We start from the raw sequence: 12,684 nt of genomic DNA on the forward strand, positions 1-12,684 counted from the left end.
ACGTTTTTGCGCTAACATGCGAGATGAACCACATGCGATCTATGTACGAACCAAAAGACGTTCCAGTACTGGGTGACGTCAGATACGTTTTCCCATACTTGCGCGTCCCTGAAGAAGTCGTTTCTTGAGCATTTTCGTATTCTTTCTTCTTTTTCTTTGTTTTCAGGAAACAGGTGAGCCTCTGCTTGCCTCTATGTCGGTTGATACGTTATCAGTTTGCTACCTGGACCAGCACCGTCATTTGCGAGCTGAGGAAGGGGGAACAGTTCTCGATGGTCGCCGCGCCCTCCACGGGAGTCACAACAAAGAAGACACGACTGCTTCGAGGCATTCAATGGGAAATTTTCGGTCAACTGGATGTACCCGTTACTATTAGCTTTCTCAGATAGTGATTTCCCAACTGATATCTGAAGGTGCTGGATGGTTATGAGCTTAACAGCTTGCGGTCGTTGGCGTCAACTTCTGTGTGCAGCATCACGAGCATACCTGTGAGATGATGCGACGCCGAGGAAAGCTAAGGGTGATGAGGATTGATGACTTGCGCAAAGAAGGACCATACACATGACGGAAGCCTCCACATAACCCAATATATGAGAGGGTCAAAATGCGTCACAGCGGCCTGCACACTATCCTCACTTCCAGAAGGAAGCGCGCCAGATTGCGACCTCTCGTGCATCTTTCTGAGAGCGGACCTCTGTGGGGAGCACGATATCCTTCAGAGTATACTGTTCTTGCATTCCGCAAGGGACTGTTGGTGCGAATGCACCTCAGTGTTCTCAGGTTAACGGCAATTCCTCAATTGAGTCGTCAACGGAGTCGATCTTGTGCAACAGAGAGATGATGTGTTCATACTCTGGTTTGGAGCACGACCTACTAGATTATAGCGACCATGCCATACGGACCCCTTCCCAGCGCCGCATTTGGAGGCTAGCGGTGGCGCTACTCATCGGCCCGGTTATTGCTTCCTTAATTTCTACAGTACTCTGTACTTTAGTTTACCTTAGTATTTTTCTACAAGCGGCGAATGTCCCACGAGAGATGCTTTCTTCTAAAGTTGATTACCATCATCAGTCTACGCGTTTTCATAGGAGCTGTTGTTGTCGTCTGCTACGGTAGTCGTACGTCAGCTTCTGCGCGTTCAAAATTCAAATCTCCATCGTCCAATCGTGATGTAGATCTCGCGGGCTGATGAGTAGCGCCCGTAGCGAATCGTGCGGACGGGTTCCCCATTGGGTTTGCCGATTATGACATGGTCGCTATAATCCAGTAGGTCATGGTTTCCAGTATGTGGGACGTTGCGTGGATGTGTCGCGGAGACCTGACAAAGGAATGTGCAACTGATATGTCTAAAGCATGCAGCTGGAAGAGCTAGCAGGAAATAGGAAATTAAACTGTGTGGTTCTTATCCCGCTACTGCATTCGTTCCCTCTTCAAATATCCATTTTATTTGTAACGATGCTGTGTGGCCAAAAGCTAAATTTTACAGGCACGCGTGCGCCCTGTCCACGCTTGTCTTGTTCTTTGTCTCGCCCCTTTATACTGCCTTCCATTTGCAAAAGCAGCAGAAAGGCGTTGAGGTGCATCAGTTGAATTTATGTGTCGCAAACAAGTATACAGACCTTGCACCAGATGTGGCGAGGCAGATCGAAAAAAAGCTGAGAGCAACTTGACTAGCCGTATACCTTCCGATTAGGCAGCATATAACGACAAACAGTAATTTTTGCGTATTTCATGAAATGAAGCGAATAAACAAAATATTGTTAACACTTTAAAGCAGTAAAGATAACTTTTTGTTTCAGGTAATCGTGACGTTCTTTTGTTCTCCCTTTTTCCCAGCGGGTATAACCGTTCTTCAGTCAATTCCAACTTGTGAAATGTTCTCGGGAGTGTGTGTGTGTGTAATTTGATGTGTGTGTGTTGTGTTTGTGTGACCATTGTAAAGGGGTGCGTTGGTGCACATGGTGTACCGTAGATAAAGACAATAATTTATTGAGTGTGGTGAAGGAATATAGAAATAAGAACGAAGCGGACAGCGCGATGCCAAACTTTCATTTGTAATCGTCTATTTCATTCTCTTATCTTTTAAGACGAAAGGAAACATTACCATTTTCTCGTAAAGTCCACAGATGTGATATCGAGTCCAGAGATGATGTTTTCAAACAATAAACTCAAAACGTCCCCATGGTGCGCATTGTCCTTCAGCGTTTCCTCGAAATTATGCTTCAACGCAACACGAGCAACTATAAGTGTCACCACTTATCCCGAGGCAGATGGCAGAGGAGTTGTCTGTTTTGCTGTTGTCGTCTGCAAAAATCCTCCCGTTCCCCCAACGGGTACAAACCGCTCGAATTATGGCAGTTGAAGAAACCACGTTATACAAATCGCTGTTACCAAGTTCTACGTTACAAATCGACTTTGAACATCATCTATTTTCGTTGCGCCGATATATCTCCTGACGTCGTGATCGTTCGTTGCAGAATGTGATGTTAACGGCGTTATAAGGAAAATCAAATATAGTTGAGGAATATAGCTGTCACTGTATCACACACGGCAGGAGCTTGAGTGATCTTCACACTTCTTGCCCAAACCATTACAATCCGCAGGAGTCTTACAAAGTCGAAACATTAATGAAAGAAGTGCCTGCAATTGCTACAGCTCAGCCATTAAGATTATGTAGCCTACGCAAATTCTTAATACGTGTCTTGTATGGCGCGTCCATGACAGGTGTTTAATACAAATGCTACAATAGGTACAATACATCGGCTGAAACATAATCCTAAACAACACACATGTATTTTCGATTACGTTCTAATCACTTCATATATATCTAAAAAGCTCATGTGCATTCTATGGGTTGGGTCACTTACAATATAGAACAAACCAACGCATGCAGGTGCAAGTGCCGGACAGATTTCTTATTTATTTATTCTTTCTGCGCGTTGGTGCTGTCATTATAAGTCAGTGCATGCCCCATTGCACGGAGATTCAGCGTATAGGGGCGGCAAATATCCAGCGTTAATTTAGAGTACCCTCGGTGATTGCTTACGAAATTAAAGCTAATCATTCGTCATTTTCAAGTATTTCGGCACAATCTGCCACCCAACCTAACAACCAAAACGCTTACTCCACGAACAAGCACCGTTCAGCAAGTGATGAAAGCGACTGAATAATCAGCCATGCTCCAAAAGCTGACAGCCTGTTAGCATTTAATGTAAGCGGGAAGTCGGCCATCCCCTTCCTCAGGGCACTGGAATCTCATGCGATATTGATTACCCTATATCTTAAACTATTCTTCCAGTGTTTTTTTTTTGTGTGTGTGTGTGCGTGTGTGTGGATTCAAAATCCACGCTTTATGATGCTTCATGTTATGTTGTTGCAATGTCTAAAAGGATACCGTTTTCTAATATACGTGGAACTTTTTCGGTTACGGCCCAGGAAGCGTGGATTTCGGTTACACTTCAGGTTTATCGTCATGGATTGCGTCATACTGCCAATTAATGTTCCTTGCTTTTTCTTTTTTTAACGCCACTGAACTTTGACTTCCGTTCCTCCTTTAAAAAAAAAAAAACTATTTGGGCCGCTTATGTACAATGCCCATGCCATTGTCACCCAGTAACTGTCGCTTTCGGAAGCGCGAGCGTCTATTGGGTCTGCCCCAAAAATTGTGTAGAAAGTCTTAAACAAAATGAAAAGACGCCTTTTTGGGGGAAAGAAAGCACGCGCCCTCAGCGGTGCCTCCGACATTTTTTGCCATATACAGCTGAGCGGTGATTTCGGGCGCCCTCGGCCCCAGGGTTGGCGGTTGTTTGTATACCAGTGATTGTTTCATCTATAGCACGTCTGTGGCTTTCTTTTCTTATTACGCAAATGGGTGTCCTTTATACTCAGCTTCCTCTATAACAGTGTCGCGGTTTTTCGTGTGTACATAAAAAATAAAAAAAATAAAAATCAAGAAAGAGATAGGCGGTCAAGGAAACCCCCGTTTATTGCATCTTCACTGTGAATTGCAGGATCGCATCTGTTTCAGGGTGACTAACAGTGCGGGTTTTAATGAAGCGAATATGTATAAATAAATCAAGGAGAGTGTATGTCCGAACCGGGATGCGTGATTCTGCTTTGTTTGATTCGGCTAAAAACGAAAAGATTGAGGTGGTCCTCCTCCTAGCTTTGCACGATAGTTTCCGGATCTCATCCTGAGTGGCAAAGACTAAGATTTCCGCCAAACCTTTTTTCTTTTGTCAGACCGGCCGCATTCGTGAAAATGACATTCGTAACAATGAAGTAAACGATACAAACACTATAATTTTTGTCTGTTTCTGAAAGAACATTTAAAAAAATACACACTTGACTCGTTCGCGCGTTTTAAGCCTGCTAAAGGCGCCGAAACGTTTCGAAGACTCGTCGTATATAAAGCGGTGATCGCACATATTTTGCCAAACCTCTTACTTTCTTTCGTCCTGGGGGCTACCACCCGTGTCATCACCACTACCCCATCACCTCTTGTTGTTGTTCGTCCTTTTTACAACATGTGTAAAAACAAAAATGGTGTCTTCAACGTTAACTCCTCGCGGCGCCTCGTCATGGTTGGAGTAGGAAAAACTAAAGGTAATCTTTCACAAGATCCGTTTTGTAAACGGAACTCATGTTAGGACCATGCGTGGGTAACCTTCGACGTTTGACACGATCTTAACTTGTGGAGTAAATAATACGCAGGGCTTTGCTATATACCACGAATAACGAGTAAATAAATCAACAATTGCCTCACGGACGGACGCTCTTCGGCATTATAACCACTCAAACTCTCAATCCTTTTCAATGTGTCTCATGCCTCACAGCACAACCGACTTTTTAAAAAAACGAACTATATCAAAATGTATACAAAAGAAGAGAAGAAGGAATGCAGACGCATAAAGCATTACCGAGAAGCGTTATGCACACAGTAATGGCACACTATATTACTGTTGTGTTTTGACCCTTTCTGTTGTTGACTAAGTTGCGGTATACACGCCATGTACGAGTATATGAATCGCGCGATGCAAATAGCTGCGTTTACATGAACGCGACAGAAGCGAATCGTATCCAACGTTATCTCATCTCTTTATCTGAATCCTCTCTAGCGAGCCTGATGAGAGACGATTCACTGCGATAAGTAGATAGGATACGCTTTTGTGGCGTTGGTGCAGCCGCGGCTTATATGACTTCAAGAAAACACTGCCCGAATTAATATGCGTCTTATATTATTCATTGTTTCCATAAGCACGCTTTCGTGTCAGTGTGAGTGTGCAGTTTCTCTCCTTTGCCCGGTTGCTTGCCGAACTTTCTCTCTATATGGTGGTCGAAAAATACAAGAAATGCTGTAAACACGAGGAGGTCTAAGCGCAGTAAAGTTGCTGGTTAAGCGCTTTGCGTCACTCAAAAGTTCATCTAGCGATTCGGTGAGGGTGGATTGAATCACAAGCCTCAAGTCCCGATATTTCTAACTAAGTCCTAGCCGAAGAACAGTCTCTGTTGGAAATATCGGTGCCTCATCGCGACTTGAGGCTTTTGCTTCAATTGGCGTCACTTGACCAGCATTTATAGGATCGCTGAAATAATTACCGCTAACAGTCTGTGTTTTTTGTCGGACCCGTGCACTCTAACGGGAAAAAGGAGTTATATTGGTCCTTCTCGGGGACCAGATGCGTTGCCACAACCACCACACCCTTTTGGGATTAAATGCACGGAAGTTTGTGCGGAGTTCGGGGTCTACTTGCAGAGGTGGGGAGTAAATGTCAAGGTCTAGAAACTGTAATATGGGGAGCAATTATAATCTAGTGGACTGCTATAATTGCTCCTGAATTTGTTCCTTTTTTTCTTGCGGTTAGCGTATAAATTTCCTACAATAAAATTCGCGTATGCCCATTGAGGGCACCACGCGTATCGCTAACGCCAGCATAGCAAAAACGTACCCACCTTTCGTTTTAGTGTGCGATGTCCTGCTGCCTTGCTGCTCGTGCAGATCTGGTCTTCCCAACGGTGCACCACGGTGGGACTGCGATCCTGACAGCACCAGCCCCAATGGTCCACTTCCCGGCACAGATCCCGGCACGGCAGCCAAGAGACCCTCGATCGAGTAAGAGGCAGTCTGAGACTGCGGACCCCCTAGCTCGAATGGGTGAGGCACCGAATAAGGGGCTATGGGACCTCCGAAATGAGCGTACGGCCCGAGACGTGCTAGGAGCCCAGCTCCCATTGGCTCCAGGAGCCGCGGGTCCATCGGACCACCTGCACCGTGTCGCATGAGGCTAGCTGTTCCTCCGGCGCCGACGCATTGTCCAGCTGTGCCACCAAACACTCTGTCCGTCAACCAGGATCTACTGGTGCCCAACAACGGCGAAGTGATGCTAACGGCGCTTGATGAATGTCCTATTGGAGACAGGCGGTCACCGGAAAGGATTTGAGGACAAATTATTTATCGAAGATGCGCAACCTTCTTTATACTTTGCGCCACGAAGTAATCAGACACCGATGAGAAGGTCATTCCTTGGGCACGTGTTGACAATGCCTTCCACTGGGGGGCGCAAAGGGGTTGTTGTAATCCAGGACAGCTATCACCAGCTGTCCTTCTGCAGCGCTTAACTCGCGTTGTTTGTAATGATGATGATGAACCGGACCCGTCTTATCAGCTCACGTGCTTGGTGTTGAAGAACGAGGAATATTTCTCCTCGAAGAACACAAGGTTGGGCCACGCATGAAAGACAGCACGGGCAAAATTTTGATTTTAGTTATGTGTAAAGGTAAAATGTTACGGCAGATGTCGCAAAACACACTCCTGCTTCAATGCACTGCACATGCGTTCACTGCGAGTCGAATGCTGTAGTCGAAGCATGGATGCCTTCCCAACACACTTTTGCACACGACCATATTGCACACGGTGATTCTTCGATGCTGCTTGAAGGTCACTCAGGCGCCAAATCTTCACGAGTACAAGCTGTTCTTCAGCAGAGCTCGGACGTCCATTCATACACGAGACGCTTGCAGGTCCGAGCACAGATTTTGTGCGTCTGAACAGCGCCTTCGCAAAGCAAAGACGAGACCACTGAACCCTCCACACCCTTGACTTCCACACGACCTGCGTATGGCCTGTGGCGGTTTGGCGCTTCTGTCGCGTGCAGCAAGAAAGGCCTCGTATCACTCGATGCCGCGTGACTTCGGCAGCGGTGGCTCGGCCGGTCTGATGCCGTTTGGCGAGGCGGCCCGACGCGAGATCGCAGGACCCGCCTCTGGGACGTCGCCTACGGCTGCTCCTCCTTCGATGGTGCAGCGTGGCTCCTCCCCTTACTGCCTGTAAGAGGCGTCGGGTGGAGTCTCGTTGCAGTGGAAGGCTCATCTGCCGCGCGTGACCTGCTCGCACGTTTGTCCGTCCGTTTTTTGCACTATTCAAAGCGAAAGTGATCGTAAAAATCACTCAGCGCACAGTGATACCCAAATCGCTTTTGGCTTGATGAGAGAACGGGGCCTACGCCTTCCTGTGACATTTATCGTGACACGCACCACGAAACAACAAGTATCACAAAAAGGCGTTCTCCTCACGCCGTCAACAAATGAGCGCCTTGTACCTGTCATGCGGTCAAGACGAGCTCAAAGAGCGCACCTCCTTTCTCGGATCTCTCCCACTTTGCCGGCGCCGAATTTGTTAGTCGCCGTCGACGGTGAGCGCCGTTCGTACAAAGCGGCGGCAAACAGATTGGCTCATTCAAATGAGGGATTGGCTGACAGCGAAAAGAAAATGTGTTATGCGTGCTGAATAGGTCGTGTAGGTTGCTGCTAGAAATGTGTAGGTTGCTGCTAGAAATTTTCCCGGTTGTAACATCACAGTCGTTGATTAGTGTCACAGGTGACCAGGGTCGCTGGAGGCAGTGAGTTATAGGGTGACTGCCATGGTGGTGGTCACTTGTTCGGCGCAGCTGCCGAGATCATACAGGGTGTTTGCTCTAACGTGTCCAGCAGTTATATTTAAAGCGAGCGATAAAAGAAAAGCAAGTGGTACTTTTCTGCTACTTGAGGAAGCAACAGGTTAATTGCTTCACAAGTAGCTTGTTTCTTAGTCAAGTAGCTGAAAAGTAGCGCTCGTTTCTCTTTTATCGCACGCTTTAAATAAATTTCTGAACACGTTAGAGCAAACACCCTGTACAGCGTATGCTCGAAAACGAAGCCTAGAATGATGTTTTGAAATCCGGTCGCGTTCATCCCCTTCTTTTATCCCTTATTCCCCTATTATTAAGACTTCGTCATTAGCGAATTTTAGGAAAGCGTAGAAATTTAACCCTAACGTTTCTGAAAACATGATAATGCAATTGCCCGATTCCTTTGGAGTGGGTGGCATCACGTGGCTGATATCTGATTAACTGACAGCGATACGGAGTCGCAATCGGAGGGCGTTTACGATTTCCTAAAACTCTATATTGTCGTTCTCACGTTTTCTTTTACGAAAACTATGGTTGCTGCGTTGCAATATCGCGCAGTTTGTCATCTTTCAACGCTGCTATCACGAAAAGTGACCACCAGTGGAAGGAGCTTACGCGTATGCCACGTCACAATGTGACGTAGGTGAATAAACTCTATACCTATAACACCTCCAGAAATGTTTGGCGACGCCCCCCGATATTTCTTTCTTTCTCTCTGCACCCCCTACAGCAAGGCATTCGTTATTTCACCATTAGACACATGTCGGTAATGCTACATAAAGTTGTTACAACGCGTAACTATAATAATGCTTCCCGCAATCTCCCAATTTTTTTCTAACACCCCCTGCGCCTGCGATTCTGGATAAACCTCTGATAGGAACGTGAGGGTAAGGAGGTGCACCCCTCCCCTACACTCTTAACTCGGTACCCTTTATTGTAACTTTTAGCAATGTGTAACCAATGTGTAGACGTAGATTTCCAAATATCGTAGAGGTTACACGTCCGATACCTCTATTTAGAGGTTAAACACGACTTGTAACGTTACACTGGAGGAGCAATAGATGTTACTTCAGCGTTCAGCGGAAATCCAATCGTCGTAACTTGTAAATGTACACTAGGAACGTTGTAACTTCTAAACGAATTCCGCGTTTGAATTTCCTTCGTTTGTTTTTCTTGTTTGTTTGCAAATAAGTGACCTGTATAAAAGGTACTGCTCAAAAGTCACTGTGTTCTCGTTCAAGCCGCACATTCAGTCATTCAGTACGAGAGTGTCGGATCAGTGTGCGTTACGTTATTGTGTCTCTGCGTCTGTACGAACTGCGGATCGTGTTCAGAACTGTGAAGAATGCACGAGTGTCAAGTGACGGAACTTTATCAGGGTATTTCTACGGTATGCTCACTACAAAGCGAAGATATGTTCCTGGCGAAATCAATAACTTTTACAGTATTGCCATAGGCTTCCCATAATTGGAAACTGCGTTACCAGAGATTTGCGCAGGAATTTGATGTATGGTGCCTGTGTCTGAGTCTGGTTCGGCTTCAGTCCGGGGTTGTGAGAGTGTGACCTGTACTCGATGACTCTTGAGTGTGTGTTTCTTTACCTTTTTGGCAGGCATTTTTGGGGAGATGTAGGGTGGGCTGGGGAAATCCCCTGTCCCATTCCACTGGAGCCATTCTGCCCTGCACTCTTAATCTTTCCGGACTCCTAAGGATGTAAAACGGGCGTATTTAAAAGGATCCCACCCATTTTACACCCTACAATTTTCGTTTGGAAGTTTTTGAGGGTGCAACTGGGGTGTATCACATTCTCTTGCCTAATATTGTTGTATGTGTGAGTGGCATGTGTAATGTGAGGTGTATTTGAGTGGTGAAAATGCGTGTTCTAATTTTTTGCTTTGTTGAACAATAATATTTACATTTATTGCAAACAAAAGAAAAGTCACATTACAAAAGTGCGTGAGTTTACAGCATGGGTTTACAGCATATTTCCCATCTGGTATTCCTATATACGGGGAAACGCTATAGCGCACGTTTTCATATTGACATATAGCCGACATATTGTCGGGACATGTTGCCGAACCAGCGACAAGCAAGTCAGTGATGCTCATGTTGCACGTTTTTGAGTTTTAAAGATTACCTGCCATCGGGGGCGGCGGAAGGGGGGTTACAGGGTTTACCGTAGAACCCATGAATCTGCGAAAGCGGCGCAAAATTCTCATGGAGATGAGACGCCAAAGTGCTATCTCGGGTGCCGCATGCGAATAAAATGCCATAAACCCTTTTGCTGATGCGATCAACCTAGTCGAAAGAAAAAAAAAAAGCATTTGCCTCTCTTTGTAATTCAGACTGCTTCAAATTTTGGGGACCCGGGAATGAATTGGTAGTGGCGATGGGGGACTGAATTCAGGACGTTGCGCCGCCCCTGTCGGCGGAGTAACATATCCACTTTTAGCAGCAGAGCACAAGAAATTTCTTCATGTTTACAACAAGGTAGATTTAGCCATGTATTGAAAGCGAAAAAAACAAAAAAACAAATGTGACCTGGCAAGACTGCCATCTCCATGACGCGAGTGATCCTGGTGTTGGCAGCACAGATATACGATCGTAAACAAAAAATATTTATGATGTGCGCATCGTTTTTGTGTGTACTAACAGTTTATTCATAATTTCAATACAGGAAAAACTATCTGCTGCCCCATTCGTACACATGTACGAAATCACCACCCGAGTACATTTTCGTATACTGCTTCCGTGCGCATGGTTAACAGTATAGGCCTGTATAGCCGTGCCGTGTGTCCGCCGAGCATCGTAATACGGAGTTCGTATACACGTTTTGGTTTTAACAGGAAGCGACGTTCACATCTCGAAGCTGTAGACCAACATTAACACGTGTGAATGGATGAATGCAATGCATCCCCTGTTGCCGGCCCCACGAAAAAAAGCTTTCTTCATGGCGAGACCGGCCATGATGGCGTGAGCGCTGGCGGGAATCAGCTGTGCACCAAGGATGTCATGCTTTTTGCAACGGACCCATTACGGCCACTCATTGAAGAAATGCAAACGGCTAATCACTACGTGCACATTTCGCTCTCGGTGAGAAATGGACCTTAAAGGGACTCTGACCAGAAGTTCAACAAATCTTTCGTTTGCATCTATTACGAAGGTATAATATGCCTCCAAGCCACACGCGAAATATTTTGGCTGTGCGCGGCGGCAAAGTTTGCCAAACGGGGAAGGCTTTTCCCCCTCAACTCGCGCAATCGGCGCCGAAATATAGCCTATTTGTAGTGGATATCCGCCAATTTCCATGTGCGTGACGAAAACATGAGGTTCATGTTTCATTGGGCGCCCGGACCGGAAGTTCTGTTGTTAGTGAGTTTGTGAGAGCGGCGGCATCCGGAAAGCGATCTTCAATATGGACGTCGAAGCAAGAAATGCGGAGACTTCGAGCGCGGAACCTTTTTTTTACCTTTCTGCGATCAAGAAGGAAATTCTGTGTGCTGAACACTTCGGGAGCCTCGCTTTCGAAACGTCGCCGATGCCGCAAATGCGAGCCGAAGTCAGATCTCTACGAACATAGGTCACAGACGAACCAAACAGAGTCAGTCGCCTGTCTTTGACAGCCAGGTAGGCGGTGAGCTTTTTAACGCACACTGTGATCGAACATGTAAACGTTCTCTGAAATTTCGTGTCCTCATATTTAATGCGTATACTTGCTGTTTAAGGTTGCGGCGCGGGTGGTGTGCCATAATGCCGAAGAAGATCGAATGCTTTGCTGTCAGCGTCATCAGCATCATCCTCATCACCATCCTCTCATTTTCCCCCAATAGCAATGGGGTAGCATTCCGCTCAATGAGCGGAAGTCATCCCCATATCATCGTCATCATGTATTTATCTCTCTCTCTCTCTTGCTGCAAGGAGCTCGAAAGCGCGGCCGAATGACAGCAATATGAGTGCATTACAATCCACGAAGGTTTCCAACTCCTATGCTTCAATACGACTGTCCTGAAGGTGGCATATTTTGAATTCCGTGGGCAGCGCGAACCTATGAGCGACCATGTTCACAAGTAAGTCACATGTGGCGCTGTCGAACGATGTTAAAATTTGGGCGCTCAAAATTAGTTTGGCCCTGCATTAAAGTCTCTAAAAAATCCAGTACAGGGCGCAACACATAAAAGAAGACACAGTACAGAACTGTGAATTGGAGAAAAGCAATATAGGCAACTGTGTAACTGTCAGTTTGCTGTGTCTTAAGTCACCTTTTTATGTATTGCCCTGTGCTTAGGTTTTTAGCATAGGCTTTTAGCGATATTGAGTGTTCTTACTTTCGATTCAGTGAAAAGTAAAAAAATGTTGGTTTCTAAAAGAATACAGTTGTGTAGTAATATACAGGGTGTGTGCAAATAAATTGCACTCGCTATCAAGTACATGTGGAAATGCCACGACACACACCCTGTACTACGACCGGTTACCTATTTGCCTAAACTATATTTTATGTACATCTGCGTAGACGATATGGATATACTGCGTATCGCCAGTTTGCAAGGTGTGTTTACCACAAGCTTGGGAAAAACAAGAGCATAGTCATCCCAGCCTGTGCAGTGACCAGGGTCTGGCGAGCCTTCCACCAGAAACTGCCACAGGCTTCAAGTACCCAACATCCTGACTGGAGGTACCTCTTCGCACAGCTCGTCTATCGCATTTAAAATAATTCAGCATCTGTATCTAGGATGACTTA

General features: G+C 45.9%; 1 protein-coding gene across 1 annotated transcript in view; it reads right to left on the reverse strand.

The window, feature by feature from the left end:
* The window catches only part of LOC135392852 (homeobox protein unc-4 homolog), a 164,276-nt gene extending 157,082 nt beyond the window's left edge, over positions 1-7,194 (reverse strand). The window contains exon 1 of the mRNA XM_064623541.1: positions 5,953-7,194. Within this exon, the coding sequence (XP_064479611.1) occupies positions 5,953-6,280 (328 nt within the window). The 5' untranslated portion in view covers positions 6,281-7,194. The remainder of the gene's footprint in view (positions 1-5,952) is intronic.
* Between the last annotated feature and the right edge of the window lie 5,490 nt (positions 7,195-12,684).

Source organism: Ornithodoros turicata, chromosome 4 (assembly GCF_037126465.1).
Source record: "Ornithodoros turicata isolate Travis chromosome 4, ASM3712646v1, whole genome shotgun sequence".
NCBI classification, from domain to species: domain Eukaryota; kingdom Metazoa; phylum Arthropoda; class Arachnida; order Ixodida; family Argasidae; genus Ornithodoros; species Ornithodoros turicata.